This window comes from Lonchura striata, chromosome 20 (assembly GCF_050655825.1).
Source record: "Lonchura striata isolate lonStrDom1 chromosome 20, ASM5065582v1, whole genome shotgun sequence".
In the NCBI taxonomy this organism is placed as follows: Eukaryota; Metazoa; Chordata; class Aves; order Passeriformes; family Estrildidae; genus Lonchura; species Lonchura striata.
Genome location: NC_140722.1, coordinates 8,285,994 through 8,307,080, shown reverse-complemented (window position 1 = coordinate 8,307,080; position 21,087 = coordinate 8,285,994). Strand labels below are relative to the sequence as shown.

Genomic DNA, 21,087 nt, shown 5'->3' with positions numbered 1-21,087 from the left:
GGCAGCCCACCTGCCTGCCCCACCAGCATCCCCTGTGCAGCTGCATTTCCACAGAAGCTGCAAACCCCTTGGACCCTCTGGGTCTCCTGATGATCAAACCAGGAGATGGTATCTATACAGCGCTTGAAGAGGAACATTTATGGATGCAAAGGTTTATTATACTTAGTGAATAAAGCTGATAACGAAAAATCAGTATTTTCCATGAGGGAGAACTTTGCACAAACTTCAATGAAAACTTTTTTTTTTCTTTTTTCTTTTTTTTTTTTTCTCACAAAAACCAGACACTTCACAAAATTAATTTTGTCAAAATATAAGTTAAGCATAAAACTGGTGCCTTGCCCCCTTTGTGAGTGCTGCCACTGCTCTCTCTGGTACCCGCGCTGTTTGTTACAGAATGGAAAGCACAGCTTACGTCAACAGGAATGAGAGATGTTTTGGTTTGTTTTTTTTTTTTCTTTTAACACCTAAATTTAGATCCCGCTCTGGTGACTGATGGCACCAACCTCTCGCACAGGGCTTGGGGCGAGGGGCAGCACTGGGGCCAGCAGCACCCAGCGGGGCTCGACAGTGGAGGAGAAAGCCCTTTTTGTTATACAGTGTTTATTAAGTAGATTCAGTCTTATATATGATATACAGATTCAAAAGAAAAAAAAAAAAAGGATTCCACATACTTATGAAATCAGTGCATTTAGCAAGTAATACCATGGAGATAACAGCTCGATTAACAGCTCATTGGTCTTTGTTAAGTGAGGGGACAGGGAGTTGGCCTGTGCTAATCATTCCACAAACAGAACAGAATTAAGTTGCATCACATATATAATAGACACACATTCTAAGAATTAAAATATTAAGCCACATTTACTGGAAAAATCCACAGTATATAACACAAATAACTCTTATCAAGCTTGTTGAGGAGGAAGTGCTCATCTGCTTAAGAGCCACATGAAGTTGCATAGGTGCCTATCTGCAAAAATATCATTTCCAAATGAATCAATTGATTAAGCAATAAAGTGTCACCTTAGAAGCTGGATTAAGTGCCATACGCTTTCTATCTGAGCCCTCGGGAAAGCACCAGCTTCCCAAAGAGCCTCTTCTGCCTCGCTGGGAGCCTCCCATGGGACCGCGCTCCCACCTCCACCCCAAGCCAGCAGCCGGCTTGGGTGAGCTCACCCCCTTCCCTAAAGTATTCCCAATTCTGCTCGGGAGTGTTTTCCCCCTGCTCCCCCCACTGCTCCCCTACATCAGCTGGACCCTACGGGCAGCACCGCCCCCCTGCCCGTGTAGGAGGAGGAGGAGGAGGAGGATGAGGAGGCAGCAGCACTGCCCAGATCTGGTGCTTCAGAGCTCCAGATCAGCTTCCAATTGGAATTGCAGCCGATCTGTAAAATTACTGGGAGGAAAAAAAATACAACAGCTTGTGCAAAACCCAAAATTGCTTAAAGGGTGTCTGGGTTTGGTGGGGTGTCCCTCGGGGCGGGCGCGTGGCGGTGGGTGGGTGAGGCTGTGGCTGGGTTAAGCAGACGAACTGGGTGAGGGGCAGCTTCCTCTTCAACAGCAGGTCTGGCAGAACACACGGGGTCGGGAGTTCTGTACATGTAAACAGTACACTTTCACTGAGTCCAAAATTAGGAGCAAAAATACAAAGGTTCACATTGGTCTTAGGTAGATACAGGCGAAGAACTGAGCTGTGCAGCTCCGAAACAACCGAACAAAAGTTTCTAAAGCACCACTAAATTATATAAAAATCAGACCATGGACGGATTGTAGTTGGTGTCTGGTGAAATACTATGCTACCTTGTAAAAAGTTTTACAAAAAATTACAAATCAAAAGTATATTAACCCTCTGAGTTCAAAGCAGCATTTTTTTTTTTCATGAACTGGTACTAAATCCGATGGCCGCTCCGGGAGGGAAGTGGCCCTTGGGATCGGGGAGGTACAAGTTACATCTGCTCACAACCCTGGGAACGCTCTCCCATAGAGAAACAGCATCATGGGAACCGCACATCCAGGGCAGGATGGGTGTGTTGAAATAAAACAAAATTTAAAAAAAAAACCAAAACCAAACTCTTTGTTTTGACCAGTGATCAGCTTTTCTTAACCGAACCCAAGACCATCCAGACCATTTGCTAACCCAGCATTCTCCTTCCACCTCTCAGATATCCAGAAAGCCGGTGTATTCTGCTCCTGCTTCTTCCTCCTTCTTGAGAACCTGGACTAGCAATTCCTGACCCCGTCCTGCCCAGTGAGAGCACAGGAATGTGGCTGTGAATAGTCCTGGAGCACAGGGAGCCACTGGAGCACAGAGCAGCTGCAGAGCATGGAGATGTCTGTGGAGCTCATGCCAAAGGAACAAGAACGCTGTGGCTCACCAGAAAAAAAAAAAAAAAAAAAAAAAAAGAAAAGGGAAAAAAAAAAAGAAGGGGAAAAAAAAAAATCCCTGACAGAAATTCGGAGTCAATCCTGTTTGCTTTACAACTTGTCTCAGACGTGGCTGTCACCAGGGCTTTGGGAATCTGAGTCTACCATTCAGCTGCAGGTTATGAACATCAGGTGCTGGGCACCCTCCTTCGCGACGTGGCCTCGGTGTCCTCTACAGCAGTTTGACCACGTGTGAGAGCTCCTGAACTTCCACATGTGCTGAGACAGGTTCAGAGGTGATCAGGAATGACTCGGATAAATGAAACTTAACCCAACTGTGGCTGTTGGTGGTCTGTCCATGTGCCCCCGGGTTACCTCTGTTTCAGTACAAACTGATGGCAAAGTTATGGCTAAAGGTTCCGCTGCCTCTGCCGAGGAGGGAGGCGCCGGCGCGGGTGGGAGACCACGGAGAGGGAGAATCCCGGGACAGCGATTGTCTCTGCCTCTCCTGCCTGAACGGTAAGACTTTCACAAATGGCTGCAGTTACAGATTTTGTCAAAGGTTTGTTACTTCATGGTATTCACACAAAAATAAATATTTACATAAATTCCAAGTATGGGAGGATGCAGTGGACAAACCAAGCAGGCTTCTGAAGTGCTGGGGAAAGCGTTAAGTCTGAGCCCTGGCTGGGGGCTGGCATCCCCGGGGCCCCCTCCCCATGCTCCGCTGCTGCGGGCAGGAGGGGATGGGTGTGGCCACGATGCTCCCGGTTCCAGCATCGGGTCAGGTCTAAGAGCCACCACCACCTCGTCTCTGCACTGACCCCTCAGCTGCACCCCGTGGCGAGGGGCTGGGTCCCTTTTCTCCAAATGCTACGGAAAGTTTAAGGTTTGGGGAAAACAGTCAATGCAACGGTTGATCCCTTCTGCTGTGGGGCCAGGCACACTTGGCCTCAGGAGCCAGAAGCTTTTTCTGTTCTGAGACTAAGAGCAGGGTAAAGTTTTGCTTTTCTTCCAGTGTGTGGAGCATCATGGGGTACAGAGGATACAGGGGAACTGCCGGGGTCCGCTCCTGGCCAGACCAGCAGCTGCTCAAGCCTGTGCCACCAGTGTTGGCCCCTGGAGCAGCTGCCCCCAGCCGCTGGCTCCGAGTGGCCAAAAATAAGATAAAAACTGGCTCCAAACCAAGAAAGTTTCTACCTACAAAACAGCTTTACACTTATCAAATTTCTATCTCATGGTGTGGACTTCAGCCCAGCTGGGGGGGGGGCTGCACGGGACAGGGAGCAGCGGGACCCTCGCTGGTCTCTGCACAGCTCCAGAGCACGTTGCATTGCTGGGCTGGGCTCAGCACCCCTGGCCGGAGCGAGGTCCCTGGGTTAGCAGCACTGGCAGTAGGTATTGCACTGAGCAAAACGAAGTGCATCGTTGTGGGGAAGTGGAAACAGGGCAGAATGGTCATTGGACTACGGTTCTTCCACACTTTGGGAACTGTGGGCTTGTTCCAGGACTGTGAGCAGGGAGGGGGAAGGATCCTGGGCCCCAGAGAGGACTTTGTCAGTTCTGCTGCTCAATGCTGCCGGTGTCTCCCTCAGAAGCCGTCTGTCACCACCCCAGCTCACCTCAGGGTGAGCCCTGGGGCTGCCCTGCCTCACACCCCGCGGGACCCGGGCGGTTCATCCCCCGTGCTCCCGGGGCTGGCTGCAGACGGAGCGGAGCGCGCGGCCGGGCGCAGCAGGACCCAGCCGGAGGTTCCAGCCTCCTCGGCACGATCCCCATGTCTGCAACACTCACTGACCCCCAGGACCGGCGCCGCCAGTCCTGGAAGAAGCCCACAATGGAGTGTGAGGTAGAGTACGGATGGTGACCGCAATACAGTGTTTCTCAGGTATCTCCTTCCTTCCTTCTCTTATCTGCAATGACTTCAATGAGTGCGAGATGTCCTTCCAGCCGGAGGTCTGCTGAGCTTGCCGAGTCTCTGTGGGAGGTTCAGACCCCACTGCTGCTACGGGACCTCTTAGAACAAAGGCCTAAGCAGGACGCTTGCGCTGCTGTTCAGCTCCCACCTACGCTCACTGGAGGGTGAGCAGCCTCGATGTCAAGGGCTGGATGGTAAACTTGCTCCCTGTGGGACAAGGGTTAACCAGAGAAACAGGCAGAGCTGCCTGGAAATTAGTAGTGTAGTGATATGGAATGTGTTATTTCACAGGAATAAATTCCTTCAGACAGACAAAAAACTGGCAATCTGTACAAACTCAAAAGAATCCATTTTCAGAAAAATAAATTACTAAGGGGAGAGGAGGGTCCATTTCTCAATAAATATGTGATTCAGCTCACCTAAGACTTGGAAATTATCCAGGGATGGGAATCTAACATTTGGGTCCACAAAGGTTATTCTAAATACATCTGCAGCCCCAAACCTCCCCAGGCTCCCTTTTGCCCTTCAAAGTCCCACATCCTTCCAAGCTGCAGGGTTGGCTTCTGGTCGGCCGGAGGCACGGGTGTTGGTACGGTTCCAAAACGTGTCCTTGTGCCTGAAGTCCCAGGTGCTTGGAGTGTAAAAGAAAACAGGTCTTTTGGATCCCACCTTCTAAAACTACATGTGCCCACCACGTGGTGGGAGGACGATGGTGGTCCTGAGCAGGACACCGCTGGGAGCCTTTTTCTAGCAGGTATAAATTGTCTTGTCGACCGAGGAGCGACGCAGACGCGGGGAGTCAGTTCTGCTGTAAAATGAGGTTTTCCAGTTCGTCTGCAGAGCGCAGCAGGAACGCCGCCGACTCCCGGTAGCCGGCGATGAGCTGCCGCACGGCGCTGATCTCCGTGGGGCTGAGCTGGGCCGCCTGCATGCCCCGGCTGGTGCTGTTGGAGGGGGCTGTGCTGGAGGCCCCACCTTTCATGCTGAGATCGGTCGGACCTGCCAAGGAAAAGTGAGAGGGAAGCTCAGGCACAGCAACCTTTCCCATGCTCATCCTGTTGTGATTCCACACCTCTGCACCACTTGGAAGGTCCCCACAGCGCCCAGATAACGCGAGGAGCTCCCGCTCCCACAGACACCAGAGCAGCCACTCACTGCCTCTGCAACAGGAACACAGGTCCGGAGGAGCCCGCAGAGGTGCTCCAAAGGTTCGAGCACCTCTGCTAGGGAGACAGGCTGAGGGAATTGGGGTCGTTCAGCCTGGAGAAGAGAGGCTCTGGGGAGACCTCAGAGCTCCTTTCAGTGCCTAAAGGGGCTCTAAGAGAGCTGGAGAGCAACTTTGGACAAGGGCATGGAATGACAGAACAAGGGACAATGGCTTCAACCTCACAGAGGGCAGGCTTAGATGGGATACTGGGAATAAATTCTTCCCTGTGACATCGGTGAGTTTCTGGCACAGGTTGCCCACAGAACTGCGGCTGCCCCATCCCTGGAAATGTTCAAGGCTGGGTTGGACAGGGCTTGGAACAATCTGCTCTAGTGGAAAGTGTCCCTGCCTGTGGCAGGGGGTTGGACTGAAGTCAACTTCAAGGCTTCTTCCAAACCAAACAATTCTGTGATTCTATAAAGAGGTCTCAGAGCCAATATGACAAAAATCCCATCCTGCAGCCTGGCTCACAGCTCTGTGAAGAGAGGGTCTGCTGGGAGGCAAGCCAGCTCCTGTTGGCACCTGCACCATCAAAATCACCTTCCAGATTCTGGTTTTCCCTCTGCATATGGGGATTAATATCCCACAAGGGCTGTGCTTCCCTGGTTTATCTTGACAAGTGACCCCAGAAAGTTAAGGCAGGGGAAAGAGTGGACTTATTTCATGTTGGATTAAGTAAGAGAAGCAAAACAAAGAGCAAGAAACACACAATCAATTGGAAATGAGAAGTGCCAAGAGATGTAATAGAGATGTGATAGTAGTCAGGGAGAGGATGCTGCTGAGGCTGCAGCCTGGAGGGAAGGAGAGAAGACCCTGAACTTATCCCTGGGCTGTGAGCTGAAGTGCTGCAGGCGGATGGAGCAGTTGGTGATTCTGGAGAAAGGCTTTGGGATGGCTGTGCCCCTGCTGGGTGGCCTGATGCAGCCATGGGACACCAGGGACACGGAGCAAGGACTCAGTGTTGTGGCTGTTTGCAAACCAGGATGGGAGAATTCAGCTGCCTCCAAGTCCAGGCGGGGGGCACTGGTGATGGTGGCAGGGAGGGAAGCTCATTGCCCTGGGTGGAATGGAAAGCATTCAAGGAAAGCAATGCTGGAGCTGCGGGAGGAGCAGCACCAGCAGAAGTGTTCCATGCCAAGAGAACCAGAGCTTCAAAGTGGGGGAGGAGGAGGAGAAGGAGGAGGAGGAGAAGAAGGAGGAGGCTCTCATGCGAAAGCAATTTCACTGGGCAGAAAAGGCAGCAGTAAACTGTGCCTGAGCTTCTTTCCCAGCTCACCAAGGGGGAAGGAGCTGGGAGCAGGGATGTGGGCTTGAGCAAGAATTGCCTGAGGTGGGGGATGGAGGGTGAAGACACTTCTGGGCAGCAAAGCCCTGCGGGGCCTCTGCTCAGAGGGAGGAGAAGATGCAGCTCCTTGCAGAGTGCTCTTCCCTCTGAAGGACTGGGCAAGAGCTTGGGGAAAAGACAGCTGCAAAACAGAGATTTAAAAATCCCCTAGAAAGAAGGAAGGTGAGGTGTTGCTGGGTGCTGCACCCAGGGCCTGTTTGCTCTTCCAGGGACCTTCCTGCATGTTCAGTGTCTCACATGGAGCCGAAGGAGGGTGCCTGGCAGTGGGGACCGGGTGCCTGTGCTGTTCTGGGGAGGAACCATTGCTGTGAGGATTAGGTCTCAGCAGCTGGAGGCCGGGACAGGATCTTTATTCAGGGTTAAGAAGCATTAGGAAGGGATGATAAGAGTTAATCCCAGACAGGCATCTCTCAGGCCTCCGGAAATCACATCCTTCCAAATCCTGGCTCCCGTCGGGGTGGGCTGGGGCAGGAGCCCAGAGTGCACCAGGACAGGCAATGGCAACCCAGGGATTGCAGAAGGCCTGGACAAGGACTGGCAAGGGATCCAGCCCCTGCTGCCACCACTGTGCAGGACAGTGCCAGAAGGAGCACTTGGTCTCATCCCATACCTCTCTCTCCAGGTGTGGACGAGTCACCAGGTACCTTGAGGCCCTTCTGTGTGCCCTGCTCTGGCCCAGGATACTCTGCTCTGTTCACTTCCTCCTAATCTCAATCTCTGCCTACAAACCCCTTCCACCTTCCTGCCCTGCAGCATCAGTCCTGTTTTCTCAACTGTTCCCAGGCAGTCCCCAGCCCCTCAGAGCCCTCCTTAGCTATGGCTGTGCCCCCCACCCTGTCTCCATCCCTGAGAGCAGAATGGCTCATACCAGCACGAGATCGGGGCAGCGATAGGCGCCTGCCCCTGTTAATAATTAACAGAGAATCTGGTATGAATTCTCCTTTTTTTTAAGTGACACTCCTTCCCTCCACCAGTGCCACCCAAACCGTCCTTCCAAGTGCAGTTCAACAATTAACCACCTGCTGATGACGTGAGCAGAGCCACCAGACAGAAGGGACAAGAGGGGATTTTGGAGCAGTTCTGTGCAGCGGTGGGAGAGGTGCTGCCAGGACTGGGAGAGCTCTGTGGGAACAGCCCCTGCCTCTCCTCCAGCCACCAACTGAATCCCACCGTGGGGGATGCCAGGAGCCCCTGGTGCACTGGGGCAGAGGCGAAGGCAGGGTGGGCTCCCTGTGCCCCTGGCACAGCCACTCACCATTACTGTGGTTGCCCGTCTGGAGGGATGCAGGGGGCTGCAGGCTGCCCCCCAGGGACCCGTAGCCACGGTAGCTGTAGTTCAGGCTTCCATTGATGTAGACTGGGTCTTGGGAGTAAGATGAAGCTGGCAGTGAGTAGGAGGAGTGGGTGATGGCTGTGGAGTCTCTGGAGTGCTGCTTGTCTAGAGCGATGGGTTCGTCCTGCACAGGGGGAAACACAGATCTACTCCAGCGAGGAGCCTGGCTCTCCTGAGCCTGTGGCCAGCAGGATGGACAGTGCAGGGATGCCTGGTGTCCTGTGGCTGCAGTGTGCCCAATCCAAACCAGCATTGCCATCCCCATTGGCCCGAGTCTCAGGACACACCACAGGGTTCTGTTCTGCAGCCCCTCAGAATTTCAGGCTTCTGACCCCACCATAGGACACTACCAGTTCTGTTCCCTGCCCACCCCCAGCTGCCAGCACTGTACCTGGGAGGTCTGGTAGATCTCCAGCCGCATCCTCTTGGCTGCTTTCCGCGTTTCACTCTCGCAGGCGGCGGCCAGGATGTTCTCCGCCATGGCTGAGGTCAGGTGAGGCGGCGTGGGCCTGGTCTTCAGGGACACAAGCAGAGAGGATGCTCAGGGATGTGCTGCCCTGGGCACTGGGACTAAGGGCAGGGCACTGGGGTGGCCACTCACCATCTCCATCCCGTTCTTCTTCATGCGACGGCAGGACTTGAGGTAGGTGCGGATGCGCTTGCGTGCCCGCTCCTGGAACTCGGGGAACTGCCGGCTGCAGGACTCAATGATGGCCTGGATCTTCTCCTTGGGCTGCTTGGAGATGGGAACCATCCGGTCCAGGTTCTCATCCACAAAAAGGCGCACGAACATCTGCAAATGAGAAGACAGGTGGTGTGAACCCTGAGATGGAAGGCAGGTGGGCTCACCCTCCCTGTGGAGCTCTCCTTACATTGAAGGCCTTTAGCCTCTCCGGGTCCATCCCCTCCGAGTCATTGATCTTATCATTGTCTTCATGGTCGTCATGGTCATCATCATCTTCATCAGCTGTGGGGGCCCTGCCGACAGTCAGGTCCTCGGGACAGCCGCTCACCTCTGTCTTGATGGAGTCATAGCTGCCAGAGCTGTATGGTGGGGACTGAGAGGAGACAGGGGTTACCACCAGCAGCTCTCACCTCATGCACCTGCCCTTTCTCCTTGTCTCGCCATGTCTGTCCCCTCTCCTGAAGGTCCCCCTGCAACCCAGGGAGATGAACCCATGGCCAAGCTCCCCTGCGTGCCACCTCCTGCCTGCTTTGGGCAGGGGGAGCACGGTGACCTCAGCAAGCCTGTGATAACCTGGTGGCCCAATGACAGCTCTGGCTGCTGGGGCCACGGCTCTGCCTGATCCTGTGGGAAACACTGCCTGAGCCAGCATGAACGAGCTCCTGTCACATGGTGGCTGTGGCACAGCTGGTCAGGGGCGAGGTGAGCCCACTGCAGTGCCCAGCTCTGAGGCAGCTGGGGTGTGGGGCATGGCTCTCCCAGGGCACCCCAAGCCGTACCTCTGCTGTGGTCTTCACCCCGTACTTGACCCTGCTGCGCAGCCCGTCGGCACTGCAGCTGTCAGACTGGTAGGAAGGGGTGATGTGGGCAGGCGTGAGCTTGTCGCAGAGGTTGATGGGCTGGTCGTCAGCGGAGGCCGTGAAGTCCATGGGGGCTGTGGTGCCATTGCCGTTCATTTCGGGGAAGGCGCTGTCGCCCTGCGTGCTGCTGGAGGTGGAGGGGTTCAGGGTGGAGGAGCCATTCCCGCTGCAGCTCTCTGATGAGGAGTCATCTGCAAGGAAGGATGTTTGTCACCCCCTTGGCACCCTATGACCACCTTCCCGAAGCTGCTCTGGGCTCACTTGGTAGCTGAGTTGTCACTGGGAGCCAGACTGGCACTGCTGCACTTTGGGCCCTGGGATGCAGCAGATGGAAGTACAGGTGCTGGTGTCCATGCCTGCAAGACCATGGTCACAGGGATCCACTCCCCCATCCTCAAAGCACACCAGGTGCTGCTGTGCCCCACGCCTGAGCCACCCATCCCTCTGCAGGTGACAGTCCCCACGCCTCTGCCCTTGGCCATGGTGCCTGGGCTTGAATAAGAACTTTGGAATTTGGTCCTTTTCAGTTTCTGTTTGCATTGCAGGGAGGAGAAAGGGGCACTGCCTCTCCGTGCCAGGTCTCCTGCCATCCTCCTGGCCCAGTTTGGGGCTGGGTGCAGTGGGAAGTGACAAGTTCTAGCACTGCTGGTTAAGGGACATGCAGTTCTGCAGAGTGCTGGGTCATGGGGATGACACACAAGGACAGGCTCACTTGGGGTGGAAAACCCTGAATCCACGGTGTCTGGAAATAGCATTAGGAGCTCTGCTCACAGCTGGCACCACCCAGCAAGGTTCCTCCTTGGCATGCAGCTGCAGGGAGGGGACAGGGGCTGCACGATGTCCTTCCTGTCTCAATCAAAGCCCAAGTGACCTATACACTACATGGACACTCCTGTTTTCACATGCCCTAGAGCTATCACCACAGCACATACAAGACCTATTCCCCACCACACAAACAGGTCAGGGCCCTGACCATGGCGGTGCCATGCACACCCAGTGCACAGATCTTGGCTGCATTCACACCCCAGGCCCTGGCACCATCCCCCTGCCTGTGCCTGCTCCCACCACGGCGGCTCCCGAAGAACAACCCAGCAGTGGCAGAGAGCCCAGCACTGCCTACACCCACCCTGCCTGCACCTGGCCAGGGAGCCCAGCCCTGGGGCCAGGCACGACATTTCAAACTGCTCAGCCTGTTCCCTTCCCTCCCCCTCGCCGCAGTAAATCCTTTATTTCATTAGGTGCCTCCGCGAGAGGGAAAGGGCGAAGCACGTGGGAGCCGCTTCCTGCGCCAGCGTGCGCCGGGCGGTGAACAAAGAAGCTGTCGGCAGCGAGGAGCAGATGGCCGTCCCCGCGCCCGGCCCGGCCACCGTGGGACAATGGGCCGGGGCTGTGGGGTGGCCGCAGCCCCGCGCCGATGGCTCCTGGCCCACGAGCGCCAGGTCCAAAGGTGTGCAGGCGCAGGGCGGCGGGACGGTGCCCAGCTGCTGCCACCCACCCTCCTCCTCCTCCTCCTCCCCCTGCCAGCACCTGTGGGAAACTTTCCTGCGAGGCTGGGCGAGTGCTGCGGTGACCCTGCGGTGGCCCAGGACTTTGTATCCCTTAAAATAAACACACTTGAGGACACTCGGGCATCCCAGCTGACCGCGGGGCCGGCCGGGACTGCGGCCGCGTGTCCCCAGTCACCCCGCCACGGGCGCCAGTGCTCGCTGCCCAGCCTAGCGCCTACGCCAAGGCGGCTCCTGGCCCCATGAGCCCCTAAATTAAAAGGTCCCTACTGGAGTTCCCTGCTCAGCAGAGCTCCCTCCCCCTCCTTTCCCTTGTGCTGATCCACTTATTCGTCTGAGCGATGACCAGAGCTGACCTAATCCCGGGGTGGTGTTTATGTGCCGGGTGCTCCAGGCCGGTGGCAGGCGTCACCCGCCCCACCACGGGGCTGGGTCCTGGCAAAAGCCCTCGGTGCCAGTTCTCTGTGCCAGGGAGTGCAGGGCTCCAGCCAGCACTTTTCCAGGGGCACCCTCCCAGCCACCTATCCAAAATGAGCTCTCCTGTCCCAGTGTTTGCAATGGTGGGGCTGCAGTGGGTGGCTGCATCCCAGAGCACATCCACATGTTCCTGCTGCATCTGGAGGGGCAGGATGTTGGGGGCATTGCCACCTCCTGCCCCCACACCCCTCCTGGCCCAGGCACTGGTCTGGTGCTGAGTACCCCAGGATTTTGCTGTCCCTCAGCACAGGTGAAGGAGCAATGCTGGCTTGGCTGTGGCCCCAGCAGGAGCGGGCAGGTGGCCGGGGGCACAGAGGCCTCCCGGCCCAGGATGGCGGCTGTCCCTCCCCCAGCACTCCTCTCTGCGCCAGGGGAGATGGGGCTCCCAGAGGGAGGCTCCAGTCTCATCCAGCGATGCCTCTCAGAAGGATTAAGGAGAATTATTCCCATGCAGGGAGGCACGAGCTGTAGGCCAGGCCCTGCCATCGGCCTGGGCACAGCCACAGCAACAGCGCTGGGCCAATCGGCACCGTGGCCAGGATGATGGTGGGGACCTCCTCCCTCAGCTCCCCTGGCATGGCTGCCTGCGCCAGCAGGGCTGGGGCCCACCATGGCACAAAATCCCTGCCAGGCAAGGGCACCAAGAGAGGTGTTACCTGAGAGAAGAATGTGCAGGTGCCCTGAACATCCCCAACCTGATCTGCACATCCCCAAACCTGTCCTGGGCATCCCCAACCTCCTCTGGGCACCCCTGCAGGGATGAAAGCATCCTCAACCTGTATGAGCATCCCCAGACATCCCCAATCTGCCTTAACTACCCCCACTCCCTCTGGGCATCTCACTCTGCCCTTGCCCAAGCACCTCCAGCCTCCTCACAGCCTCCAACTCCGGGCCCCCCATTCCTGCAGGCAGTCCTGCACTGGCTGCTGACACCAGAGAGGATCCTGGGGGTGACACCTGGACCGCCCCGATTCCTCCACGTCTCAGGTTTTCTTTTGTGTCACACAAAACACACACAGCAGCAGCTGCACGTCAGGTTTCCACTCGATGCTGCTGCATTTATGAACCTTGGGTTTGCTACAGGCAAAAGATATTGCAAACAAAGAGGAAGATGCCTCTAGGAACCTGCTAGGTGGGATAAGAAAATTAAATGGGAATCTAATATCAGTAGTCAGCACCTACTAAAAGAACAATTTAATTTATACAAGGATGGATGTACGTAAATAATGAGGTTTTTAAACCCATGAGCTACAGTTGTTTTCTTACTCACATATTTTTACATGTTATGCTCTCCCAGAACTCCACACACAAAGTGGTAGGTTAATCTCACTATTGCGAGCAAAGAAATGGCCACAAATTCAAACTGGTGAGTCCTTGGGTCCAAGTGGGAATGGCCTCAGCCAGCTTGAAAATGCAGATGAGCTCAGGAGGGAGCTGCAGTCTCCTTGTTGGGATGGATTGGCCAGGGATGGGGATGGGGCTGCTCCCTGGGCAGCTTCACTGGGGTATCTCCAGCCCACAGTCATTCCTGAGAAGAGCTGGGGAGTGGGACCTGGGGGAGAGGGAGCAGGAACATTCCCACCTTGGGTGCTGGGACCAGATTTAGGCTCCTGCGTTGCTTTGGCAGCTGTGTCAGGACTCTGAGCAGTGGTGGGGCTGTGTTGACCACACTCCATTTCAGCAAAACCCGCCAAGCTCCGGAGCTTGGAAAGGTTTTCCGCATCTCCCAGCAGTGCCCAAAGCACATGTCAGGAGCAGGGCTCCAGCAGCAGCAGGCGAGCAAGGCCAGGCTGCGCAGCCATGAATATATTCATTATCAACCAGCACGAGCCTGGTGAGCTCCCTGCTCGCGGCTGGAGCTTGGCTGCACGAGGAGCCCCTCTAATGAGGATAATTGGGAGCCCCCCTGCTCCACCCCCGTGCCCTAATTGAAGCAGATGGAACTGCAAAAACAATGTCACTTCTAACCGGTTTGATCTTTCGGTTGGAAAACGGGACTATTTCGTTCTCCTGTTTAATCCCCTCGAGCTGGGGCTCCATGGGCTGCATGGAGCTGGAGCAGCCCCTGGCACTGTGCAGGAGAGGTGAGGCTGAAGAGCCCAGCAGAGGCAGCTGGTCCTGAGCTCCATGGAGTGCTGCCCTCTTTGGCCCCTCTGCAGAGGCCAGACCATGACAAGACACGTGGTGAGGCTGGTGAGGTGGCTGTGGGGGAGCAGCCTGGTGCCTCTGCTGCAGCCCCGGCATCTCCCCAGCATCAGCCCGGGAGAGCAAGAAGCAAAATGGCTCCTTGGGCCGCGGTGCTGGGGGAGGAGGGGATCAGTCACTTATTAAATGAATTAATCAGGGCTCAGCGTTTTCATTTTGAAGAGGCTGCTGGATTATCCTTGATTTCTGTGGCGCTGGATTTGAGGAGATCAGGAGGGGAAGGGGCGATTTCCAACACCTGCTCCCCGGGAGATTTTATGGTGGGGAAGTGGTTTGGGTTTAACGTCTCTGCCGGCACAGGGCACCACACCACTCTCCAGAGCAGAGTTAAAGATGAATGGGGCAAATTGTTCCTCCTCCTGTCACATCTCCAGAGCGGAGACAAAACCTCTTTTGACTCAGGAAACAATGAGCTTATGTAAGAGCCAGCGGCCCACGGAAACCTCGCCGCAGCCCCGCACCGTGCAGTGGGCCAGGGTCCACCCGGCTCTGCCCACATCCCGCTGCCATGGGACCCCTGGCTGGCCTTGGGGCAGCCCTCCCTCAGCTGCTGCCCACCTGCCTGGGCGGTTGTGGGTGTCACAGCCATGCCAGGTCCCACCAGTGACCCTTGGGGGCCCCATGGGCCATCATGGATCCACCAGCCATTGCCCTGCCTGCTATGGCTGCATGGGTGATGGCAGTGGTTCTGCCACACCTGAGTCTTCCTGTGGCTCACGGGTGGGTCTGTCCCATTTCCAGCCTGCCATGGCACCGGAAAAGGATGGAGCTGCACACCCAGCCTGGGAGTGGCCATCAGGAGGGCATAGAGCATCCCACCGCCGCCCGCCTGGAACAACAGCCAGGAAGATGAAAAGTGCCATAAATTATTCACTCACAAAAGAGACAAGAAGGGAGAAGAAGGGGAGGAGGAAAGCCTTCGAGGAAGGGATACTTAATACAAATTAGAGAAACCGAGTGGGAATGGGGGCCCCATGGGGGGGCCACTGCTGGGTGTTAGAGCCACACTCATTAGGGGCAAGGGACCACCACTGCAGGGATCCTACACCCATGACTGGGTGGTGAGTGGCAGCAGAGGTCCTGGCCCTGCACTGCTCACACAGTCAGAGCACGGAGCCCATTTTCTCCAGGTCCTGCCCAGCATTTGCCTCCAAGATGCATAAGAAGGAAAAAAGCAACGTGGCTGAGGGCTGCAGTGCACTGGGGCTGGCCAGGTTCCAGTTAAGACGCTTTATTTCCTGTCTTCCTTCGCTAAGGCAAACCTCGTTATGTCCCAGACAAAGTGTCCACCCTGCACACTCCCTCCCTGGGTCCCTGCCTCGACCAGAGCCCTTGACGAGCCAGACATCTGGCAGGGCCGGACACAATGCACGTCTGCAGGGAGAGCTTGGCCGGACAAGGCAGCGCTGTGCGGCCGCCTCCCTGTCCCCTGCCATGAAAGGTGCCCCCCAGTGCCGTCTCCCCCCGGCTCCACTGCCCAGCCCCAGGGAGCAGCTCCCTCCGGCACTGGGATCTCACCGCGCCAGCCCCGTGCTGGACGTTTTCCCATGCACCAAAGCTCGTCAGTTCCCGCTGCACAGAGCTGCCTTGTCACAAACACTCTCTGTCCCTCGGTTTTCCCTTCTCCTCCCAAACACTGTTCCTTCCCTCCCACTGCTGGTCCTCCAGCCACCTTGCAGCTCAAGGAATGCTTGAGCAAGGAGCTGGCCCTTGCTCACACTGAAGAAGGAGGTGGCACAGACCAAGCCTTTCCTTGTGCCACTGCTGCTGGCAGCCACCCGGATCCTGCTGCAGGGAGGGGACATGCCCTGGCCCCATGCTGCCTGGGCACTGCCTCTCCCCACGCCAAACAAACGAGTTTGGTGGGTCTGGGCCAGATTCATGCCAAGCTGGTGCCTCCAACACAGATCTACCACCAGAGAGACCATGCTGTGCACCCCCAGTCCTTGAGGGACTGTCCTCTAGCACTGTGGGGCTCACCCTGCTCTCTGCACTCACCCCTCTGGTTGGGGGCACTCAATTTGGGGAGGAAGGGAGGGGCACAAGTGGTGCTGGCTGCCCATAGCCTGGTGATCCTTTCTGCTCCAGATTAAGGAAGGGAGCCTCAAAATCCTGCTCTGTGCACCAGCAGGATGAACTGACTGACTCGGCAGTGCCTGCACCAGCCATGAGAGAGCTGGAGCCAAGCTCAGTGTACCAGGCTGGGAACACCACCACAGTCTCACAGCATCCCTGCTGCACTCCCCAGCCTGGCAGCAGGGAAGGACAACTTTCAAAGGACACCAAAAGGAGGGTGTTTATCATGGGCCAGGGCCTTTGCTTGGGAGGAGCAGATGTTGCCCCTGGAAGAGGTGACGGGAATGGAGTCACCAGCCCAGACTGCTCAGGTGAGCACGTTTGTTGACTCCTGCTGTGGAGCCAGCGTGGCAGGGGGACACCCTGGAGAAAGAGGAAATTTATCCTTAATGAAAATGAGATAAGATTGTGTCTAGCTGTAGTAAGGCCTGGCAGCTGATCCTAGACTTGTTTAAGCTGAGGCTTTAGGGGGCCAAAATTCAACACTGGCGAAAGAAGCCCTGGAAAGGATTTTGCATCCTGGGCTAAGCAAGTGTCTTGGGGCCCACAGGCCACCTCCTGCACTAGCCAGCCAACAGCTGCCCATGGTCTGCTGGGCTCTACCCTGTGCTTTACAAAGGGTATTTGTATTCATGTGGAGCAGGGCTAGGCTGGCTGAGGAAAGCCCTGGGAGCTGTGTGACACCCAATGCTGCAGCAGTGACCCTGTGAGGGCAGTGAGGTGGGCACCACTGCCCCATGGTCAGGTGCCAGCTGTCCGAAGTGCAGCTGTGGAGTGAGACATCACGTGGGAATGGAGCCTGGCTTCTGGTCAGCAGTGGGCAAGAGGCTGCTCCTCCCCAAAAAGCTTTGCTAGACTGGTGGTTCAGGGGAGCTGGTGATGTGCAGTACATCGTGGGCATCTCATCAAGTGCCAGCAGTGTGACCCAGAGCTGTGGGACATGTGCCATACCAGCAGAGTGCTGGGGGACAGCTCTATGCCATCCCTGATATCCCAAGGCAAGTTGTCCAGAGGAGTGACACACCCTACCAGCCCTTGGAACCGAATCTGGAAATAATGCTTGTCTACACGTCCTTGAGGTCCCTCCTTGTAGCACTCCTGAGGAATGTCCCCAACACCCAGAAGCCTTCCCAGCCAGCTGCCTCAAGGAATGCCTCCAAGAAGTGTGTGCCTTCACAGTTAAGTAGGTTAAGGAAGTCCTTTCTCCAAGGTCTGGATTAGCCACTGCTGCTCCGGGCAGAACAGACTCAGCAGGGATGCTGCCAGTCAAGCGAGGATGGCACGTGGTGGGAATGTCAGCAGAAGGGGATCAGTCCAACATGGTGCCATGAAGCAACCCCATGTTCCCCACACAGAGTAGCACAACATACACCCAGGAGTTTTCCCTGCTCTTCAAAAGAGGCTAGGGAGCAGCAAGCCCTGCCTGTCGGCTGAGCACTGCTCCTGGGCAGTAGAGCAAGATGTACAGCAGGATACACAGGGACAAGGCAAGGTGGATCCTGTTAGTGGGCAAGACAGAGGCTCTTCTGTATGAGTTCAAGCACTTTTCCATGTCACACACTGAAGTTTGGGGTCTGACTCCTGCTTTACTTTCAAGGGCATTGCACTCACCAGAAAGTCACAGCAGGCCTGGGGTGGAGCACCCAGCACCCCTGTGGTGGATATCCTGCTCAACCCCTCACACCAGATCGAACTGGGAGGTCTGTAATGCAGTGCTTGCCTGCGGAAGCAGACAGGCTCTGAAGATGGACAGAGCCCAGCTCAAACTGCCACAGCAGAACAGTGCCAGGGCCTAGGACCTGCACTCGTGCATGGGATGCCTTCAGGAATGGAGGTGGGCTCAGCCAGCAGGATGGCGCAGTATCCAAGGTCCCTTTGCTCCCGGTGTGTGCTGGCTCCCGCAGATGTGTCCCTCCAGGATGTCCGGCACAATAGCTCCGCTTCAGCAGCAGAGTTTGTGTTGATCTTGCTGCTGCTTTGGGCAGCCGTCGGCTTCCTGCGGGCACGTACGCTGTGAGCAACATCCGACTGGGAAGGGATGTTGCTGGGAGCTTCATGTTTTCCGTGCTGGGGCCCGCAGGATGAGTAACAAAGGAAAATGGAAGGAGCGAGCGTGTGTGTTCAGTGCTGCTGCTCAGGGCTGGCCGGTGTGTCCTAAGTCCCACCGTGTGCCCACTGACCCAGTAGGGACCCTGGCTCTCCTGACAGTGCCTGCTCTGTCCATGACCCACCCACGTCTTTTGATGTATTTTGCTCTCCCTGCAGTTCCAGGGCTGACACCAGCTGTAGCATGGCTGTACTGGGCCAAGGTTTCTGGGCACCCAGGACAATGAAGGTGTTGGCTTTTGTCCCAGCTGCTTTTTAGGCCTCCAATGATTTAGCAGGTACCTGTTTATCAAAGCATGGGACAACAATTCCCTGCTCTCCTGCCTCTCTGGATTTCAAACATCACTACTCCATGCCACAGAAGAACACTTGCCACTCCCAGGCCTTGAAAAGACATGGAGCTGGTGCTTTGGTCCTTTAAACAAGACTTTTTTAACAAGCGTGTCAGACGATACTGCTCTCCTACTAGGCAACTCTTCATTAAAACTTTATACTTTAGCAAGCCTTTCACTGAAGACACACTCCAAGCATTGCACCCATCAAACAGCAGCAGGCAGGACCAATTTAGTAACTCAAAAGGTTTTCCTGAAGGTGGAAAGTATCCAGTCCTGAACAAGCTTCCAACTGAAGGATGTGGTGTGCAACCAGATCCCTCTGCAGCTCTAGGATGCCCAGAGCTGAGCCTAGCCTGGCTGCAGGGGATGTGTGTGGCTCACTTTAGCACTGGTTGGAACTCCACAGGACTCCTGCGGGGAACAGGGGACAACTGGACACAGGAGATGTGGGCAAACCTCGAGCTTGGGAATACTGGGGCTGCCCCAGTGCAGGCACACTGTGCCAGCAGCTTGGCCAACTGGGCTCCAAGAAGGCTCCACAGCTTATGTGGGCTGATTACTCACATTTTTTTCACAGCTTTAGCAAGCTTGTGTGAACCCGGAAAACACATTTGTTTCCAAAAAAAAAAAAGAGCTTTCATAGGTTGAGAGAAAAGGAAACTGAAGCGTGGTGGAGACTTTGATTGTGCACATTCCTTTCCCCACAGCAGTAATCTGCTTTTCCTCTCACAACATGCTCCTCTGCTCCGTGCTCTTTTCCCTTAACCACCCACAGCCCTCCTGGGTTACTCCACTGTCCTTCCCTTCCCGCTCTTGTGTGTGCTCCATTCCTAGTGGGAGCACTGGTTTGGCAGAGGGACTGACAAGAGGCAGCATCAGTCTGTATTTAGAACTCTAATACAGATCATGGACATTCCCACAGGCACAAAACCTCAGTCCACAAAATGCTTCTGAAGTGTGACAGCCTGGTGAAAATTGCAATTCCTGTTTTTTTTTGCATGGGTCTCATTTGTCACCCTGGGCTTGGCTTGCTTATTTTTTTGACACCATCACTTCTGATCCACCAAAGTCTACCCAGTTCAGCTGATGCTGACACCAGGGACACTTGCATTCCTATGGGACTATTTCTGGTTTATTTCTCATCACTTAACCTTACAAAAGAAATTAAAGGAGCCAAGAAGAGCCCCAAAGAGGACACCTGCTTCTGAAGGAAAACCACAGGGCATGAAAAATTGGAAGCAATTCCTAAGAGGGCGCAGAGAGAGAGGATTTAGATTTAGTGAGAACATCTTGATTTGCCTAAATACCTGAGTCCCCTATTAAATTACTGTCCCGTTGAATAATAGTGTTCAGCAAAGGGATCAAAACTGTGTCATTCTAGACTGGAAATGAGACTTGGGAATTCAGTGGTGAGCGCTAAGTCACAAGCCTGAAATGTCCCAATGGGAGAATGGCAGAGTTCAGGGGGTACAGAGAGACCCAGTCAGGTTGCAGGGATGAGAGGCAGGGCTTCTTGGGGTAGAGGCTGCAGCCTAGCCCTGAAGAGCCAAAAGCTTCCATGGGAGCAACTGTGTCACCACCAAAACATTCTTCCTCCTGCCAAGACACAGGCCCCTGGGGCCCTGGGCAAGCAGAAGTGCCCGTCCCACTACCAGGATGCAGTGCTGTGCAGTCAGGTTTCACATCCTCACCAAGGCTGCCTGGCTCCGGGGCTGGGGCTGGCTAGGGAAAACCAGCACTTTCCCAAAAACTGCAGATTTGCAATGGAAATGCTACAACTCACCAGACTGAAGAAAGCAGTAGCCTTGCTGTCGCTGGGACTGAAGAGAGCAGCGTCCCTGTTGCCCCTTCGGTCTCTACCATCCCTGCCACTGGCCACACCACCAGCTAAAAGCCACCCCAGGGAGACCTGCTAGCACAAAAGCCTTTTCTTCCTTTAGGGGTGGTTTTCCAGTCCCCTTTCTTAAAGCAGGACCAACCCAGTTGCTCCTCAGATTCCTCTGCTCCTCCCTGCACTCCCAGCAGCAGCCAGGCTGGGACAATGAGGGATTCAACCTCTTGAGCAAAAGCCAGTAACAGCCCAACCACTGAATCCTCCCAAGCATCACAGCGATGAACTCTGACTTGAACTCGTACTTCTAGCACTTATTTACTTGCTCTTGTATTTTAAGTTTGCATGTTTCACAGACGCAACACACCACCGCTCTTCACAAAACTCTTCTTTCCCACCCAGCCCACGAGTGCTGCTTTCAGCCCTTCCAACCACCCGCCCCGAGGGAGGAGACACCCACGTTCACCCTGCACCACATCACTGTGGCTGCTGCAGATTATTCACAATTTCTTGCCTGGGGGATGCAAGACCTGTCAAAGGTGCAGTTTTCCAAACACAAAACCTGTGACTGCTGCAAAACCTTGGCATCCTCCCTGTGCTCAGAACTAATAGTGCTCTCCTCATCACCTGGGAAGAGGATATGTAGAACAGAATCCTCCATTTAGAAGGGGATTTAGTGACCACTTTCTGGAGGAGCTAGGAGACAGCTCCAGGCAGAAGGACCATCAGCGACAAGCTGGACAGAGCCCTGGCTGAGCAGGAACCCAGAGGCTAAATTGGAAGGACTAGAAGCCAGCTCTGAGCTGATATGAAATCCATCCCACAGGTGGGACACCTGATCAGAAA

The 21,087-nt window shown here is 55.3% G+C and overlaps 1 protein-coding gene across 1 annotated transcript in view; it reads right to left on the bottom strand.

Moving 5' to 3' along the window:
* Window positions 1-4,538: 4,538 nt before the first annotated feature.
* Window positions 4,539-21,087, bottom strand: part of NOL4L (nucleolar protein 4 like) — a 59,590-nt gene continuing 43,041 nt past the window's right edge. Inside the window, exons 6-11 of the mRNA XM_021527390.4 lie at window positions 9,626-9,897; window positions 9,034-9,219; window positions 8,763-8,954; window positions 8,553-8,675; window positions 8,084-8,285; window positions 4,539-5,275 (exon numbers count right to left, since the gene is read on the bottom strand). Coding sequence (XP_021383065.1) covers window positions 5,076-5,275; window positions 8,084-8,285; window positions 8,553-8,675; window positions 8,763-8,954; window positions 9,034-9,219; window positions 9,626-9,897 — 1,175 coding nt within the window. The 3' untranslated portion in view covers window positions 4,539-5,075. The remainder of the gene's footprint in view (window positions 5,276-8,083; window positions 8,286-8,552; window positions 8,676-8,762; window positions 8,955-9,033; window positions 9,220-9,625; window positions 9,898-21,087) is intronic.